Genomic DNA, 20484 nt, shown 5'->3' with positions numbered 1-20484 from the left:
AATAGGGCAAGGAAAGTAAAAACAATAGGATATCAGAGAGAACACTCTCCACTATTTCTAAATAAACCAACCTCATTAGAGAACCATGGAGAACATTTTCGGTTCAAATCTTTTTTCGTTCGCCACTTCTCATAAAACTTATAACTGTGCCACATGCATGAATCGCCAGCTATTGTAAAGGGAGAAGGGAAGAAGAAGAGGAAGAAGAAGAGGTGGAGGAGGAGGAAGATGAGCAGGAGGAGGAGGAAGAAGAAGAGTATGACGATGAGGGAGACGAAATAACGTTTTTCGCAAAGAGCATGCGCGATTTTGGGTGACGTCTTTTGATGGCAAGGGGGTTGCCTCGTTTTGAGGTTTTATGGGGGGAAGGGGGTCAAGTTTCAACTACGTGGTTTCAGTCTGCGAACGACGCTCTGCTCAGAGAGACAGCGGCATCGTTAACCGGCGTCAAATTTAATTCAAATCAGAAAGAATGACAGTTCAATGAAATCGTTCTAGTTCAATTAGGGTCCCTTTCAGTTGGCGACACTGTACAATTCAGAAATTGTCAGTCAGTGACACTAGAAAGAGTTTGTAGATTGTGAAGTGGGATTTCGAACTGTTTCAAGAAATAAGTGTTGATTAAAATTTGAGGATTTTTGTGCCATCAAAATGAAGTTTAACAAACAAGTTCTGGACGTTAATAAGGTAATCGCCAATCTCCTACAGGCCGGGAAGAAGAAATCTGAGAAGCAAGTAAGTTACAAATTATATTAAGAAGATAAAATTATACTATAGATTGGAAATGTATTTTTCGGGAAATTTATGAGTAGTAATATTCAATGAATCTTAAACTACAGTACTTCTTTACTCAGGTTGGATATTAGTTATTTTGCTGTTGTACGTTAAGCCGTGTTACAAATATTAGACATACTGAGCAAATGTTAGACATACATGTTCGGCAAACATGTTTGTTGAGGAGCTCAGGGACAAACATTTCAAAAAGTTTGCACAATCATTGGCCCATATGAATAAAACCAGAGCAAATGCTCATGAGCAAGAGCATGGAGTATAATGTTTTGCTCATTAGCAAAAGGTTGAAGCAAAAGCATTTGCACATTTTTATATGAATAAGCTTTACCTTATACTCATACCTTATGCTCCTGAACTCTGGAGCAAATGCTCACGTATTTTGAAGATTTTTCATCAGCTGATTCGCTTTTGTAGCCTTACTTTGTTTTTATAGCTCACGGAAGCGCTAGATATGCAAGTAGGGGGCACCGCTTGTGTTTGCGTCGTCTGCTCTGTTTTCTATTATATGAATAGAGTTTTAGGTTAGTTGAGTTTAGAATTTTGAAATAATAGCGTGAAAAAATGTCATCTCTATAATAATCTTCAGCATTTTCTTATAACATCAATAGCCTTCTTATAATCGTCTACACTCTCATCTTCTTAAATGCCTATTTCCTATTTTGTGATGGCTATCTTTATATCAGGTAGCTATCTTTTGTATTTATTCTTTTGTAGAGATAGTGGTGATATATATATCATGGTTGAATCTAAAAAGAGTTTTATAGTTCTTAACTATTGTTGTAATCGTATCTGGTATAGTTTCCACTTCCTCATACGAATTAGTTGAGCCATTTTACTAAGAGCAAAAGGTGATAAGCTGCTCTAAACCAGACTCACCTTTTTTGAAGCATTTGCTTCAAAAGGTGGGCAAATGCTCTAGTTTATTCATACAGTTTTGAGTATAAGTTTTTACTCTTGAGCGAATGCTCAAACTATTTTCTTGATGAGCATAAGCAAAAGGTTTTGCTCACGTTTATTCATAGAAAATGAAGCAAATGCTCCATATTTTAGAAGTATAAGCAAATGCTCAACTTTATTCATATGGCCCATTGTTTTTCAAACAAAAATTACTGTTTTTCCAAACATTTTCAGTGTTGACAGCTGTAAAACATAAAACCTTTTCTCCTCACAAATATTTTGTTTGGTGACGCGTCCACGGGCAAACATTGTTTGTCAAACATAACAAAATTCAACCAAACTGTTTCAAAAAACATGTTTGTAGAACATTTAGAATGTTTTCTTTTCTATTTTGCGAGATGGTTGCAAAATTACAAGTTGATCAGTCCAGTAGTTGGAACGTGATGATTCGTCATTCATGTCTTTCCTATCCCGTACGTGTATAAGCTAATTATTTCCTTTATTATATTACTTGCAGGTAACCTGTGCTCCGCAAGGATCTATTATAAACTTACTGAGATCTTGAAGAATTTAGAATAGGCCTATAACCATCCACGTTGAATTTAAAATCGATATGCGAAATTTCAAGTTAATCAGTCCAGTAGTTGAGACGTGGTGATGCGTCATCCGTAACGTCCAATTCAGTATCTATAATCTTTGAACTATAATAGTAATTAAAAAAGGAAAGAATTGGCTCATACACGTACGGGATGGGAAATTCACGAATGACGCATCATCACGTCTCAACTACTGGACTGATTAACTTGAAATGTTGCATATAGATTCTTAATTTACCGAGGATGGTTATAGGCCTACTTCAAACTCTCTAAGATTCCACTCGGTCAAGTTATTCACATATTGGAGCCAATGATCCATTAATTTTATCGGCATTAAAAATACGCTGTAGCGATTACAAATTTACAAACACTGTTTATAGGAGACTCTAAAACACCGTGGAGTGATTACAAACACACAAACACTATTTACAGAATACACTAAAACACGGTGGAGGGATTACAAACACACAAACACTGTTTACAGGAGACAATAATATAAGAAGTTCTTAAATACAATAATTTTTACTGATATTACCTTATGTGAATTGAGAGAGAAGTACCTTATCATAAACTGAGAGATGAGTATTCCTATTTTTCTATGGCCTACAGCATTGCCCTATTGTGTGAATCGGCAGTAATGCCTCAAATTAAACCTGACAAAATTGGACTGGTTATTAATTCAGTTGCCAATTTGAACCATCTGTTTGGAAGAGGTAGTCTCTCTAGATTATAGTTCTATATTCATATGGTATGTATTCATGTCCCATGAGTGAAATTTCAACATTGATTCTGAGAAATACTGAAGGAAAATTGAAATTTGGGCCTCGAGGTGCATGAGATTGATATTTTTAGAATCATGTGCAAAATTTGGAGATCTAAATCATTCCCGTTTTTGCGGTATGCAATCCACAAGTTGACATGTTTTGATGCAAACAACTAAACCTAAGCACAACCCTACTCTCTCTTATTATATAGAAGATCGAATACAATAGTATATAGAATTATTGTAATAGAATACAATAGTCGGAAAAAGAAAAATTTAGAGTATTCATGAGCAGAGAATTATTGTCACAATTTTTCTTTCTAACAGTTTCTTGTTATTGACAATGCAGCTCATGATTCATGAGGTCTTTCAATAGAACAATCATTGAACAAAAGCGATTGAACAATTTATTATTAATTGAGCACAAAATCATTGGTGATTCATTAAAACGTTGGTATGACGTAGAAGCTTCTATAGTGAGGTCCACGTTATAATGGCAGTATTTGTTTAGCAATTGTATTGCTATCCTTGTCTATCATTCAACAAAGCGGATAGCGCTATCTCTTTCTGGCTTTGCTCTGTTGCCGGATCGTCTTCTAACAATGTAGAATTGATCATTAATTTACAAAGTATTTCATCTTAATTATGAAAATTTATTATAAATTATAATTTCTTGCCTAATAAAATACCTAAAATTGATTATTTTGAACGAGAATCAACAGTTTTTATTACATCAATAAACCTGTATCATCTACCGTCTATAGAAGGCATTGACAAGAGGGAGGATCGGCAACGTTGTTCTCCTATCTTTCTCCACTGCCATTATAACGTGGACCTCACTATATTTTTAATGTAGCCCCAATGCAATGTTTTAGCAGAACAATTTTGAGAGAATAAGAGAATGATAGAGTGAAGTGAAGAAGAATAGTAGAAAAGAGAGACTAGGAGAGAGAATAAAGACAAGTGATGCACAAGACAAAGAAGACGAAGAAGACGAAGAAGAAGAAGATGGAGAAAAAGACGAAGAAAAAGAAGAAGAAAAAGAAAAAGAAGAAGAAAAAGAAGAAGAAAAAGAAGAAGAAGAAGAAGAAGAAGAAGAAGAAAAAAGAGATGGATGAGAAACATAATGAGTTTGAGATGGAGAGAGAGTTAATAAGAGAGAGAGAGAGAGAGAGAGAGAGAAGAATGTATAGAGCACTATTAAAAGAAAAGTTATTCTTCCTCTTCTTCTTTTTCGTTTTCTCCCACTACTCCTCTCTTCTCTCATCATCTCCTTCGTTCCTCTTTCTCTTCTTCGTTCTCATCTATTTTATTCTTCATTCTTCTTTTTCTTTTTCTTGGTCTTCTCCTTCATTTCCTCCTTCTTCTTCCACTTTTTCTTCATCTTCTTCCCTTCTTCTTTTTCATTTTTGTCCTACTTGAAATCAAGCAGAAGCAGAGAAATGAGAATAAAGTATATTTGAGTTTCTCCTCTGTTCTCTCATCATCTCCCTCGTTCCCTTTCTTTCCTTTGTTTCCCTTCACCTCCTCTATTCTACCCTTATTCCTCCTTTCTTCTACTTCTTCCTCTTCTTCTTCCTCTTCTTCTTCTCTTCTTCTTCTTCTTCTTCTTCTTCTTCTTCTTCTCCTCCCCCATCCTCTTCTTCTCTTTGATAATAGCATTGAAAGACCTCCAATTTTTACCATCCTAAATATTTTTCCGAAGATGATTTGTAGATTTCAGACTAGTCGAGAGAGATCAAGACTCCCTGTATACTATATGGGAGGTATATAGGAGGTCCTGCATAGATTTCAAATCGATTCAGAGGAGAATAAGAAATTCTAAAAGTACTTTGTAACGAATCCAAAGAATTTATCAACTGAATTCTAACAAATCCAGAATTCCTTAAGTTTATTCACATATTGGAGCCAATGATCCATTAATTTTATCGGCATCAAAAATACGCTGCAGTGATTACAAATTCACAAACTCTGTTTACAGGAGACTCTAAAACACAGTGGAGTGATTACAAACACACAAACACTGTTTACAGAATACACTAAGACACGGTGTGGGGATTACAAACACACAAAATACTGTTTACAGGAAACGCTAGACGGAACCAGAAAAATCTGGTGTGGCGCACTCACACAACTTTCCTTGCCGTTATGAAAATTGATCACCTGACGCTAGTCTCAAGTCTACTATTCTAAGATCTGAGCCAGCTGGTGACAGGACAATAACGCTGGAGACACACGTGGTCTGCTATCTCTTCATAGTGAATGATTTGATAGAATCAACAGTTGCCAAGAGTTTGCAAGAAAATCGCGAGAACCCTGTTTTTGACAACATTTTTCCATTTCAGCCGCCATCTTGAAATGCATTTGATCGAAATTGTTCGTGTCGGATCCTTATATTTTAAGGACCTCAAGTTCCAAATTTTATTCCGTTAATTGGGAGATGAGATATCGTGTACACAGACACACACACAACACACACACACACACACACACACACACACCACACACACACACACACACACACACACACACACACACACACACACACCACACACACCACACACCACACACACACACACACACATACAGACCCAAAAACCACTTTTTGGACTCAGGGGACCTTGAAAAGTATAAAATTCAGAAATTGGGGTACCTTAATTTTTTTCGGAAAGCAATATACTTCCCTTACCTATGGCAATAGGGCAAGGAAAGTAAAAACACTGTTTACAGGAGACGCTACACGGAACCAGAAAAATATATACATTCAAGATTGTTTTATTTTCTGTGACGGAACCCAGCTGACTTTCAACGCTAAGTAGTCGCCAAATGGAGGCCTTTCAAGAGGTGGGGGGACTTTTAGTGATGGGAAGGGGCTTAAAATTGTTTACCCAGTTGCAAAAATGTCTAGAAGGGTTGAAAGAAGTTGGAGAACCACGCCTCTACTCAACGGTGGCGGTCTGAAACCAGTGTGGACTGAGTAATAGCTTGGCTCTATATATCAATCAATGCTTTCCTCCATCAGCCTTCTTCCGGGCACACCTTCATCTTAGAAAGCGTTCTCTCATATTTTCTCTCTTCCCTTTCTCTTTCTCTCTCTTTATCAATTCGGCTTTACTTATTCCTTATTTCCTTAATCATGTTTTTCCACTTTTTCTACTCCGCTTGTTCTTCATTTTTCACTTACATTCTTCAGTTTTCTCTCTTTACTCAACCTTTCTTCCAAAATACACATTGATCTTGGAAAGTATTCTCTCATATTTTCTCTCTTCTCTTTCGATTCTCAAATTCTCTCTTTTTCCTTGAATTTACTTATCCCTCATGTCTTTAACCATGTTTTCTCACTTTTTCATCTTGTTTCTCATTCTTCTCTTACATTCTTCAGTTTTCTCTCTCTACTCAACCTTTTTCTTCCAAAATACACATTGATCTTGGAAAGTGTTTTCTCATATTTTCTCTCTTCTCTTTCGATTTCTCAAATTCTCTCTTTTTCCTTGAATTTACTTATCCCTCATGTCTTTAACCATGTTTTCTCACTTTTTCTACTCATCTTGTTTTTAATTCTTCTCGTTCAATCTTGTTCGGTTCTCTGTTTTTTTGTCGACCTCTCTTATATCGATCCTTTTATCTCCCTTATATCCTTTATCCTTTATATCTCCCTTTTATCGATTTCTCTTTTATCGACCTCTGTATGTCTCTCCCGAGACACACATTGATCTTAAAAAGCATTTTCTCATTATTTTCTCTCTTCTCTTTCGATTTCTCTATTTTTCCTCGAATTTACTGTTCCTGATCTCAATCATGGGAATTTATTATTCAAACATTCAGATTATAAGCTGTTGACGAATAAACTAATATAATTGATTATTTTCAACAATAATGAACATGTAATCAGATATCATCTACTTTCATTCTCCAGTATTTTTTCTTTTCCTTTCCTACTCCTTCTTCTTCTTCTTCTTCTTCTTCTTCTTTTTCTTCTTCTTCTTCTTCTTCTTTTCTTCTTCTTCTTCTTCTTTTTCTTTCTCTTTCTTCATCATCATCATCATCATCTTCTTCTTCTCTCTTTTTCTGTTCTATTTTTCTTCTTCTTCTTCAACTACTTTATCATCCTCTACATCCCCTCTCCTGCATTTTTCTTCTTCTTCTTTTTCTTCATCATCATCATTATCATCATCTCTTCTCTCTTTTTCTGTTCTATTTTTCTTCTTCTTCTTCAACTCCTTTATCATCCTCTACATCCCTTCTCCTGCATTTTTCTTCTTCTTCTTCTTCTTCTTTTTCTTCATCATCATCATCATCATCTTCTTCTCTCTTTTTCTGTTCTATTTTTCTTCTTCTTCAACTCCTTTATCATCTTCTACATCCCTTCTCCTGCATTTTTCTTCTTCTTTTTCATCATCATCATCATCTTCTTCTCTCTTTTTCTGTTCTATTTTTCTTCTTCTTCTTCTTCTTCTTCTTCAACTCCTTTATCATCTCTACATCCCTTCTCCTGCATTTTTCTTCTTCTTCATCATCATCATCATCTTCTTCTCTCTTTTTCTGTTCTATTTTTCTTCTTCTACTCCTTTATCGTCTTCTACATTCCTTCTCCTGCATTTTCCTTCTTCTTCTACTTCTTTATCATCTTCTACATTCCTTCTCCTGCATTTTCTTCTTCTTCTTCTTCTTTTCCACTTTTTCCCAAACACCTTCTAATTCTTACTTTAATTACAATTCCATCTATAGTTCCTTTACTTAGCAAGAGCTAGCTCAGTGTCCAATTAGCAAGCCCGGTGGCAGTGCTGTTGGCTTACAGCTTTTCACAACTACTAACAACGCTAAGCTTTTTTCTCTTTTTTCAGCCCGCAATGCCAAACTTTCAAACAAACTTCCGCAGCCACCCCCATTCTATCTGGTGGTTTCCTGGTCGCCTAAAAATCAACCAAAATTCCACCCAATCTGTGTCCTAAAAGCTACCAAATTATGAGATTAAATTGATACAATTAACTGTAGAAAGAATATATTGTAGAGGTAGATGAACCGCATTGCACAGTTATTTATTGATATTTAATGTTATTTATTGACAGTTATTTTATGAATGTGATTGTGTAATTCATATCCTATTATAATAGTTATATTATAAATAGCGAGCCTATTATGAATCCTATTATGAATAGCGAGCAATTTCTTTATTTATATATCTGGTTATTTTCATATCTGGTTATTTATGTTCAACAGATCTCGAAAACCGCTCTAACGATTTTCACGAAATTTGGAACATAGTAGGTTTATGATATGAAAATTCGATTGCACTAGGTCTCATCCCTGGGAAAACTAGCTGAAGGACATGAAAAGGATGAATTCATCCTTGGAAAAACAAATGATAATTTCGTCGTCTGTCGATAACAGAAGATGCGTGCCTGTGTGGGAGATCAGCTGTGTAATCAATCAGCTTACCGTATCTCGCGAGAAATCTAGAAATTTTAATAGACTCGATCAAAATAATCTGATTTGTTGACATGACATGGTATATCACTAGTAGTTCTATGAACAGTAGACCGCGCGCTCAGTGAGTTACATTGACCTGTTGTTATGTTTTCTCAAAAATTAATAAATAATTTATCAATTAAAAATGTCTAGAAAAAATCCTAAATAAACATAGAGCTTTCTGTCCTATATCGTACCGTGACATGTCGTCCCGGAATGTGAGTGTGAGCGCTGTTATCAGGTCTGGCTGCAACTGTCTACAACGTTGATGGAAAAATACAATTTTCAAGATGTTCGATGTTTTTGAACGGGTAGTATTATAGTCAACTGTCTAATGTTGAATAATGTTAATGGAAAGATACATTTTCAAAATGTTTGATGTTTTTGAGAAACGGGTGGTATTATAGTCCACTAGACAGCTGATTTACGATGAATAGTCTGTTTTACTCCAATATTGGCGTATGAAGAAGGCTCCTTTCTCCTTTTATATTATCCTTGAAATGCAAAATTTCCAAAAACCTTGTTTGCGACGCGCAATTTAAAGAGGAACATACCTGTCAAATTTCATGGAAATCTATGACCTCACGCAGTATTCTCATCCTCAAGTACCTGATTGAAACTATAGACTTAATGGAAATACAGCAATAGACTGGCTTCTCCACACATCTGTGTAATCACTTGCCAGCTGATTTATGATGAATAATTCTATAGTCTGATTTTTACGGTAATATTGGCGTATGAAGGAGGCTCCTTTTTCCTTTCATATTATCCTTGAAATGCAAAATTTCCAAAAACCTTGTATATACGTCGACGCGCAATTTAAAGAGGAACATACCTGTCAAATTTCATGAAAATCTATTACCGCGTTTCGCCGTAAATGCGCAACATAAAAACATAAAAAACATATAAACATTTAAACATTAAGAGAAATGCCAAACCGTCGACTTGAATCTTAGACCTCACTTCGCTCGGTCAATTATATTCAAAGTTAATCATTTTTTTACAGTTTTAGGTGATTGGTGACTGTTATTTTGTTATTAAATTTGGTTTGTAAACAATCTAAATAATTTAGATTATTGGAACTTTTCTATTTTCAAATGTTTGAAGAAGAAGAAGAAGAAGAAGAAGAAGAAGAAGAAGAAGAAGAAGAAGAAGAAGAAATCGTAGAAAGAAATAGGTAGAAACAGGTGAGAATGAAGGAGGAGGCAGGTGATGAAGTGAGAAAGCAAGGAAGAGGAAACAAACATTGAAAAGTTGTCATGTAAACACGCTATAGTGGGTCGGTTTTGCTGACGTCATCAATTACCGTGAAATTCACTTTCAACTGTCAGGATTTCTTTCAAAAGACATTACTGCTTACTATTCTACCAATACTGTCAGTTTGCTGGGAGTTCCACTATAGATAAGCTGCCCTGATAAGGGGACAAATAATAATCAGCCAGTTCGACACGATATGAAACGCATTACCGGTATTAAACCTACTAATTATTCGCTTAGTAATTAATTAGTACTCCAGATATATGTTTGTTGAATGAAGAATTGATGTTTCATAACAAAATAGGTGTCTCTAAAGGTGCGTACAGATATACGCGCCGCGAACATGAGCAATTCACTTTTAATCAGCTGACTATATCTGTATTTTAACAGAAACGGTAAGATACAGATATAAAAAGCTTGGCATCAGCTGATTAAAAGTGAATTGCTCATGTCCGCGGCGCGTAAATCTGTACGCACCTTAATAAGGTATGATTCAAATTCTAAATTCCTAGTTTATAAATAATATCGTGGGACCCAGCTTCGCTCTGGAGTGTAAAAGCATAGAAAATATGTAACGAAGTATGAATTTATGGTTTATATTCATTTATTCATTTTCTCAGTCGTACAATTATTTTTACAGTTATATGAGGAGGCACAACAGATGCCCAAAACTGTCCCTTTTCAAATTTATACTACAGTCCAAATCAAAATCTATGTTAAGCTACTATCACTCAACAAAATAAAAATGTATTCACACTTCAAAAAACAAACACATAATCAATTACAAATAGATATACTATGAATTAGATTTAGAATGATATACTATGTTTGCTACAATATTTGTTAAAATACTATGTACTATTCCACACTGACATCATCTAGTTACTATTTTGGACTTTCTGAAGTAAACATATTTTCTAAAGAAAATGGAAATAAACAAAAATAAGTTTTTCTCTCTTCTCGTGAGATCATCTGAGGAATAACCCACACATGTACTCGCATAGAATACGTGTATTCTAGATACCTTGACTAGCATCACGGTATCGACAGACGACCAAATTTTCAGCTGTTTTTCCAAGGACGTATTTATCCTTTCAATGTCCTTCAGTGAGTTATCCCAGGGTTAAGACCTAGTGCAATCGAATTTTCATATCATAAACCTACTTTGTTCCAAATTCCGTGAGAATCGTTGGAGCCGTTTTCGAGATCCAGTCACATACAGAAATATAAACATCTAAACATATAAACAGAAATTGCTCATTTTATAGTATAGGAGTTTGGACTCAAAATTGAACAAAAATCATGAAGTGTAAACATAATATATATTTGGACAATTTCTATCAAAATTTGGGAAAGGAACAGTTTTGGGCTTCAAGCCTGTTGTTCCATCCCCAATCATCCATAGTTGACAATTATATTCTATATATCAATGTAAAAATAAAAAGATGATGTATTTTGTATGATAGAAATCTATTTGAAAAGTTTGTTTGGATTGGAGCTGAAGGATGGGATTATAATGAGGTTCAAGTTATAATGGCAGTGAAGAAAGATAGGAGAGCAGCGTTGCCGAATTTCTACCTTACCACTACCTTCTATGAAATAAAGCTGATTTCAGTATATCTGATTGACCAATCTTTCTTGTTATATTTCATTCGTCAGAGAATGAATATTTTCCAATAATTCATTAATACATTTTCATAATCGAGATTTTATCAAGCAAGAAATTATATTTTTCAATAATTTCATCATGAATTTTCATAATTGTGATGAAATATTTTGTTAATTAATTATATCTCTACATTTTTAAAAAACGATCTGGCAGCAGCAAAGCAAGAAAGAGATAGCGCTACCCGTTCAGTTGAATGATAGACAAGGGTAACAATACCATTGCTAATCAAATACTGACATTATAACATGGACTTTACTAAAGTTCTTAATTTTCCACCCAAGCATAATTTCTCAACAACTCAACCGTATTATGAAAATATGAAAATGTTTTTGTTGACGGAAATAAAAAATTTCAACAAATTAGAAATACATAATAAATATATGATATAAATAATATTTTTTGAAAACTTCGAAAGTTTAAAGACTTCTCAATACATCAGTGTAATTTCCTTCACATTCAAAATGACCGAAGACATTTTGACACAGAATCCATTATTGTTGAAAGAGGAAGTCATAAATAAGGAGCAGTACTATGTATGTCTATTTCTGACATTTTACAAAAAAGTCATAAATATTGAAACATTATGATGATGATCCTTATTGGAAATTCTACAGAAAAGTCATAAATAAGAAACGTTATGAACATGATTACTGACATTTCAGGCTAGACAATGACAGTTTCAGTTACTGTTGTTGACTGTCATTGACTTGACAGTTTCTGTTGACATGACAATGAACCTCACTGTCTCAGCCGTCTCTGTCTTATCTTCTACTTTTATATTATTTATTACAGTTCCGACAAGAACATGTCAGGCTATTTTCGGAGGCCTATTTTCGAATCAAAACTAACATCAAATGATGCCCCATCTATCTAATATCGTCCACTGTGTTATAAGGTTATAACTCACCTATAAAAAGCCAAAGATAGATAGATACCTTCATTGTTTATAACTTGAGCATCGTCTACCATTTCACACAATCCAACAATTTATTTATTCTATAATTTTACGAGGGAAAAGAACTGGAAGGAGTAGAAGAAGAGGAAGAAGAATGGAGAAGGAGAGGAAGGAGGAGAACGAGATTGAGAAGGAGAATGAGAAGAAGAAGGAGAAGAAGAAGAAGAACGGAGTAAAAGAAGGAGAATAACGGAGGAGGAGAAGAAGGAGAAGAAGAAGAAGAAGAAGAAGAAGAAGAAGTAGAAGAAGAAGAAGAAGAAGAAGAAGAGAAGAAGAAGAAGAAGAAGAAGAAGAAGAAGAAGAAGAAGAAGAAAAATGAGAAGGAGGAGAAGAAGAAGAAGAAGAAAAAAAAGAAGAAAAAGAAGATAAAGAGGAAGAAGAAGAAGAAGAGAAAAAAAGAAGTCGAAGAAGAAGAAGAAGAAAAATGAGAAGAAGAAGTAATGAATCTGTTGGTCAGGAGCTTCTTCCCTCCCCTGACATAGTACATAATAATTTTCATTGAATTGAAAGTTTCGAGTTTGATAGAAAGACTGTAGAATAAAAAATTGTAAACAAGTGAAATGAAGTCAACAGCGTAACATGTTTGCCATTTTATCATATCACTCCTGTACCATCGTTGCAGATTTTGAGACTGAACAATATTTCGAAAGTTATTAATGTAATAACGATCGGCGAGATTAAGCTGGAGAAAATACAGAAAGAAGAGATGAAGACGATCGTTCAAAGGAGGATAATAATGAAGACGAGGAAGAGGAGGAACAGAATGAATAGTGAATTGGGAGAAAGAGGAATAAAGGAAGAATAGGGAGAAGAAGAAACAGAAGGAGAAGCCGCGGCTGTGACAGAGAAACAGAAGATAAGAAAGTAGAAGAACAGAAAAAAATATGAGAACGTAGGAGAAGAGGAAGTGGAAGGGGTGTCGAAGATATGAAGAAGGGAGTAGTGGAGTTTTGAGAGAGCTGCCTAACCAATAGAAATCGAGGGGTGTGGCCTCCCCCCTCCACCCCCCCAGCCCCAGTCAGCCATTCCCCCTCCACCCCCCCAGCCCTAGTCAGCCATTTTGGTACTGCCCCCTCCACCCCCCCAGCCCCAGTCGGCCATTTTGTCCCCGCCCCCAGCCAATAGGAAGCAAGGGGCGTGTTCAAAATGGCGTCGTGCCCCCACCACCCCAACCAATAGGAAGAGGCCATTGTAGCAGGTGTCCATCTCCCCTACCCAGCATGGGTGTGTTCAAAATGGCGTCCCCCTTCCCTAGTGCCCCCACCAATAGGAAGCAGGTGTCCCCAACGGTTCCCCAGCGGCGGCGGCGGCCATCTTTGTTTTAGCAGGTGTTAACTGACATCTGCTGCCCCAGTTAACACCTGCTTAATTTGCATATTAAAAATATCCCCACATTTAAAATCTTTAAAATCTCTCAAACTACACTACTAGCGCTAAACTCTCAAACCACACTACTAGCGCTAAACTCTCAAACCACACTACTAGCGTTTGGTACAAATTAAACTATGTTCCTTGTTTTCCTCCACCACAGGAAGAATGAAAAAAATTACATTTCATATTTGTTCGTATGAGATGTCATTTTCCCCACACTATGCTGTAAAAGGAATGGTGGCGCTTTTTTTAATGTGCTTTCCCCATATTGAGAAAACTCTAATTGAATGTTGCTATAATAGGATGTAGAATAGATCGGGCTAATCTACATACTACTATAGTTATTCATTACAAAGTGTTAATCAACATTAGGCCTATTGCACAACAATATGTTCCTTTTTTCCTCCACCACAGGAAGAATGAAAAAAATTACATTTCATATTTGTTCACGTATGAGATGTCATTTTCCCCACACTATGCTGTAAAAGGAATGGTGGCGCTTTTTTTAATGTGCTTTCCCCATATTGAGAAAACTCTAATTGAATGTTGCTATAATAGGATGTAGAATAGATCGGGCTAATCTACATACTACTATAGTTATTCATTACAAAGTGTTAATCAACATTAGGCCTATTGCACAACAATATGTTCCTTTTTTCCACCACCACAGGAAGAATGAAAAAAATTACATTTCATGAGAATTGTTATTTTTCCCACACTATGCTGTAAAAGGAATGGTGGCGCTTTTTTTAATGTGCTATCCCCATATTGAGAAAACTCTAATTGAATGTCACTCAGTTATTCAATACAAAGTATTAATCAACATTAGGCCTATTGCACAATCAATGATGGGAATGGGTTTTTTTTTTTTTTTTTTTTTTTTTTTTTTTTATTTAATTTTTTATATATTCCTTTCTTCTTCTAGAAGAACAAGAGGTGATTTACCTTCTCGTTGTACACACTTCAGATAGAGTTTTTGTTTGTTGAAATCCTCAAGTGTTTGAAGATTCAATACACTCAGAAATTTCTCAGGTAAGTAAACTTCGCAATAATAGTCACCATTGCTGTCATGATCGTATAACCTCATTATGATTCGCTGACCCTGTTGTGTTCTCACTAATCTAGCGTGTACAACACGGTACCACGAATCATGGTCAAGATCTTTGAGTGAGACCGTTGGATATTCAGTTTTCGAAATATAATTGAATGACTTCATACTAAAAAGTCTATCATTTCCAGTGTTGCTTCTATGGTGTTCCATAATAATAATAATAATAATAATAAAAAGCTTACCGCGATCGTGTGCAAGAATAACAAAGCAGCTATATGCTTGCGTTGGTTGTCGGTTAAAGACTGAGCAAACCTGTCAAGCCGTCAGCCCCTCACAACCGTTTCCTGTCGACTCCTTCCACATTCCTTCTGTTGACTCGTTCTCCCCTCCGCCTCCTCCTCACACCTTTCCTTCTGTTGACTTCCCCGCCATTCACCTTCTTCTTTACATGTTGCCGCATTCCTTTCTTCTCACCTCTTCTTTACAGCAGCTAGTCGCTTCTTCTTCTTCTTCTTCTTCTTTACATGTAGGCGCATTCCTACCCACCTCTTCTTTACAGCTAGTCACCGCATCTTCTTCTTCTTCTCCTCCTCTGTTCACCTCTAGCGATCTTAAAATTTCTTCTTCAATTCTTATTAGCTTGTTTACATTCAAACTAAAGGGTCTGTAATAAGCTAAGTAATCACTGATATCGTTAATATTAACTGTATTTAGAAATATTGCTTTCAATTGTCTAGCAATAGTACTGTTTTTTGTCTCTATTGCTTTTTGACACAAATCATACCATTCAATGTAGTTTTGTAATTTAATTTCTAAACATTCTGGCGCATAAGACCAAGTTTGCGGATTCATTATAGCTCTTCAATCTGCTGCTGCTGCTAGCGAAGGTACACTAAATGAGTGGTACTAGAACAGTGAAATTTATTGCTTTTCGCTTCTCCCTTCCACCGCTACAGGTCAGACTGCATACTCTCGCTTTATGCGAAATCAAATCAAATCCACAATAACACATAGTATGCTTTCCCCATCAAAATAAAAACCTTGTCGGGCATAGTTGCGTTTTCGTTGTTTAGTTAACAGCTTACAATGTTTCATACTTTCCATTCTATTATTTTCGCATGTATAATCGATATCAGCAGCATTACGATTCAATGAACTCATATTTTTTGTAGGCATTGAAGCAGCAGCACTATTCTCCTTTGTTTGCTTGTTACACATCAAGATTGTCAAATAATGATACGCACTGAACAACGCACAGCGGCCATTGGACGATTTGTTATGAATTTTGCATACACTAAAACACCAAGAATTTTCAAACATTGTATAGTCTGGTTTTTGAATATCCTCCGGCATAGTAAGCACATTGTCGTGTAACCTTTTCAAAAACTGTGTTTTTTTCTCTTCCCTTTGTATAGATTGTGGTATAATTTTGCAAATATGAAGCAAGCAGCGCGTCAGTGTAAATTAAGTCGCCTTGGTCCCATCTAATTTTATGATAGTTATGTTCAAGCCAGCTGACATCACGGTACATTTTCCTACTCAGTAATGTTTTCGGAAATGGTGATTTAAAGTGTAGCACAACATGACGTAGTTTGTAATCAATTATGGCTACCTCTTTAATAATGATAAAATTATCATCACTTTTGAAAAAATGAAACTCGACTACAGCAAAATCAATGTCATCATTTTTCCTGTCGCATTCTTCTTTACTCTTCTCCTCCTCCTCCTTAATTCTTGCTGCCTCCTTCTCCAATTCTTCTTCTTTATCCAAGTCGCATTGTATGCCAAAGTCTCGAAATTTTGTTGATACTTGCTCATCATCGTCCATTTTCTGTTGTCCGTCGGTGCATGCACACATTCTATGTACAAATGCATCAAATTTTGCTTTTGTCAATGATGACAATGATGATGATAATGATGACAACGACGACGACGACGATGACGACGACTGAGGAATGTTATTATTCAAGCTATTAGAACACATTACAACTGAACACTGTATTGTTCATACACGCACTTTTATATAGCCCCCTCCTAGCGTCATGCATAGCTCGCTCTTGCGTCAAATTACTGTACTTCACGAACTAATGCGCTCAATGGTTTGTATTCTACTAATGTGTCACTTATCAAAATACAATATGCAGTCGTTAAATTTGGCACATTTTCTGTTAACTCCATTTCCAATCGAATGTCTGTTGACGATGTTAAATGATCAGCTTGATGTGAACAATCTAGTACAATTATTGGACAGTTATCAGTAAAAGTTTTATAATCTACAACTGTACCATAATCAGTATGAAGTCCTAAATTATAATAGCTGGGCGCAAATTCAATAAACATTTTGTACAAAATTTGTTTGTTTCCATTTATACGATCATACGGCAGATATTCACTATTCAGGAAAAGTTTAACATCGTGCAATTTGCACATATCAAATTTCGACATTGACTTTCGTTCCGTTCTCTCTTATCGGCTACCGGTTGATTTATGAATAGTTTTGCTTAGTTTGGTCGGTCATCTTACTAAGCCTGCCGGTTCTTTTCGTTGATATTTTATTCGTTTTAACAGTTTTCAAGCCGAATTATATCTTTATTACAGTACTAAAATGAGTGCATGTGCGGAGTGCAATGTGTTGGTTGGAAGATCTGACAAAGTCAAAGTGGTATGCGCTGAGTGTGGATCGATATTCCATGGAAAATGTATCAGGGGAGAGTCGGACAGAGATCTAAGTGAAGTTGAGCTCGAATTCCTGAGGAAGAGTTCTTGGAAGTGCGGAGGCTGTTTGGCGGGTCACCGTAGTCAGCGGGGTACTGAGGCTCAATCGACTCCAGTAAAAACTTCCAGCGCTGGTGCGTCCGTCAATTCATCAGGCTCCGAGGACCCGTATACTGAGGCCTTGAATGATTTCAAGCGGCAAGTTATGAGCAGCTTCGAGAAACTACAAGAGTCCCTCAGTTCGTGTCATGCAAAACTCGACAACAACGCTGAAATTCTTGTTACACAGGGAGAATTGATCGCATCTCAGCAGGAAATAATAAGGACTCTGCAAACTGAAAATGAAGCTCTAAAGCAGAAAATTAATGACCTGTCGATGCAAGCCGACGATCTGGAGCAGTATGGAAGGCGAAACACTTTGGAAATACACGGTATTCCAGTCGCAGATCAGGAGGTCGTCTCAAAGGTGGTGCTCCAAACTTGCCAAGCTGTAGGTGTGCAGATAGGTGCAGAAGAGATTGACTGCTGTCATCGTCTTAAAAAGCGACCTGATTCACGAAATCCGCCACCAATCATAGTGAAGTTTGTTCGACGCACGATCGCTCACGAGATTATGCAACAGAAGCGCAGTGTCAACAAGCTGTCGACCAGGCACATGGGGATGCAAGGTGAGACCCACCAGTTATATAAACTTTTCTTTAACGGCTCCACGAAAAATACTTCTCTCCAAAGCTAGAAGACTTCAAAAGGAATTTGGCTTCAAATATGTTTGGGTGGACAAGACTGGTACAATAAAGATAAGAATTGTTGAGAACGGTAGAATCTATACCGTACGATGTGAGAAGGACTTGAAAGCTGTACCAACTACAGTCAGTTGTTAAAGATTTAATTTATTTTCCCTATATTGTAGGTCTCATATAATATATATTGTTTTTCGGAAATGAATTGTGTCAAATCTAGAGTGTATTATTATTCGATTTCACGTATCTGTTTTTATTCATTAATCAATAATCAATCAGAATTTTACAACTGTTAATCCATTATTATCATTGTTTTCTCGGCTATCAACTTAACTACATAGAGTTATAATCAACTCAACCGAATGAATGTTTTCTATGAGTCTTGCTTTTGTGATTTAAAATAACTGCTTCTCCTATCTGGAGTCCTGGAAATTGATAAACAATTTATAATTAAATGAATGTTCAATCTTAAAGAAATTGGTAGGGAACCTTTCAATAGAACAGCAAATAATAAGGAAATAAATGTACTAGGGATTGTTTTGATTGTTCCTGGTAATGGATTATAAGGCTGTATTATATTAATACAAAAATATTGGAATTCGTTTACTATTAAAAGACTATGCCACGCTTTTTTAAATTATACCACTCTTTGTTAAATTTTGACAAAGCGTGGTATAGTCTTATCAATTCACTAACTGCACTAACTAAGTTATATGTTTTTCTTTCTGCAACTACGTTATATCAACAGAACTATGGAATATTTTTATCTCATTCTCATTGTTACAGTATTGCTAGGTCTTCCGATAACATTTCTCGTTCTTGCTTCTTATCTTATTGCAGATTGCAGTCACTCTGTTTTCTTCTACACTGGGTGTTTTCATTATTATAGAATCTTTCTGAGTAGTTGTGGTGGTACTAAGGTGGTTATCCATACTGAAGACCAAATATCTAGTATTCTATTCATTAAAGGTTCTGCTATTTAAAATTTATTTTTTTTCCTTATATTATTATTATTCTTGAAATGTAAAGGGGGAAGAATAGTGGTGGATGACCCAAGTTATTTGCTGATTAAGGATGAGAATCTGATTTATGTAATATGAACATTAACCTTAACGTAAGAGAGTAATATTTTTCTTTTTTAATAATAATTCTTATTTAATAATTTACAATGTGGAAAACAGTTTGCTGAGATAACTTTAATAACGAATGAGAGTAATTCTTTTTTTTCTTGTTTTTAATATTTTACGATATTGAAAACAGTTTTTTACCGGTGGGCTTAGATGATCGACTTATATTTTATTTTGTTCATTTTTTTCACTTCTTGTCATTTATTTGAATTTATAATATTTTTTCATTTTTTCTCTTTTTCATATATGTCATTAATTTCTTCTTTGTCTGTGTACTATCAAAATGTTAGAGGATTGCGTACAAAAACCTCGAATCTGTATAAATCTCTTCTAAGTGCAAATTACGATTTGATAGTATTGACTGAGACCTGGCTGCACGACGGCATAATCAGTTGTGAAATTTTTGATGACCGCTACTCTGTCTATCGGAGTGATAGGGGAGGGGGTGGTGGCGGTCGCAGGGGGGGTGGAGTACTTATCGCAGTGAGAAGATCATTGCAATCGGAGCTCTGTAGTGAGCTATCTGTAAATAATGATTATTATTGTTATGATTCCGTAGGGGTTAAACTTAAATCAAATTCAACCGATTATCATATAAATGCTGTTTATATGCCACCTTCCACTCCTTCAAATGTTTTTCTTGATTACTGTGAATACATTGAATCCTTGAATAGCTTACTCAATGGAAATTTAATGATTATTGGTGATTTCAATTTACCCGAAATTAGCTCTGATACTTATGATCTCTCTTCTGGCTCATGCAAAGCAAAATTTCTTTGTCATTTAATGTCATTCTATGATCTAATTTCTTATAATTCAGTACAAAATGAGCTCGGTAGAACACTGGATATTGTTTTGAGCAACTTTCCAGTTGATGTAGTGAAATGCGATGATCCACTCCTCCCGCAAGACTGTTATCACCCTGCATTATGTGTGGAAGCCTCATATGCGGTGAAGGTGTCAGAGCTCGACTCAAATCGTTCACCCGAATATTCGTATGACTATTCCAAGGGGGACTATCTCGGCCTCTATTGCGGACTCCGCGATTCCAGTTGGGACTCTGTTTTTCGTTGCGGTGATGT

At 35.8% G+C, this 20484-nt stretch overlaps 1 protein-coding gene across 1 annotated transcript in view; it reads left to right on the top strand.

Annotated features, from left to right (window-relative positions):
* Positions 1-402: 402 nt before the first annotated feature.
* The window catches only part of LOC111045604 (serine/threonine-protein phosphatase alpha-3 isoform), a gene marked incomplete in the record, with an annotated part of 68537 nt that continues 48455 nt past the window's right edge, over positions 403-20484 (top strand). Inside the window, 1 exon segment of the mRNA XM_039429813.1 lies at positions 403-735. Within this exon segment, the coding sequence (XP_039285747.1) occupies positions 652-735 (84 nt within the window).

Source organism: Nilaparvata lugens, chromosome 5, assembly GCF_014356525.2.
Source record: "Nilaparvata lugens isolate BPH chromosome 5, ASM1435652v1, whole genome shotgun sequence".
NCBI classification, from domain to species: Eukaryota; Metazoa; Arthropoda; class Insecta; order Hemiptera; family Delphacidae; genus Nilaparvata; species Nilaparvata lugens.
Note: the sequence above shows the minus strand (reverse complement) of the source record. Positions and strands in the feature narration are given on the sequence as shown.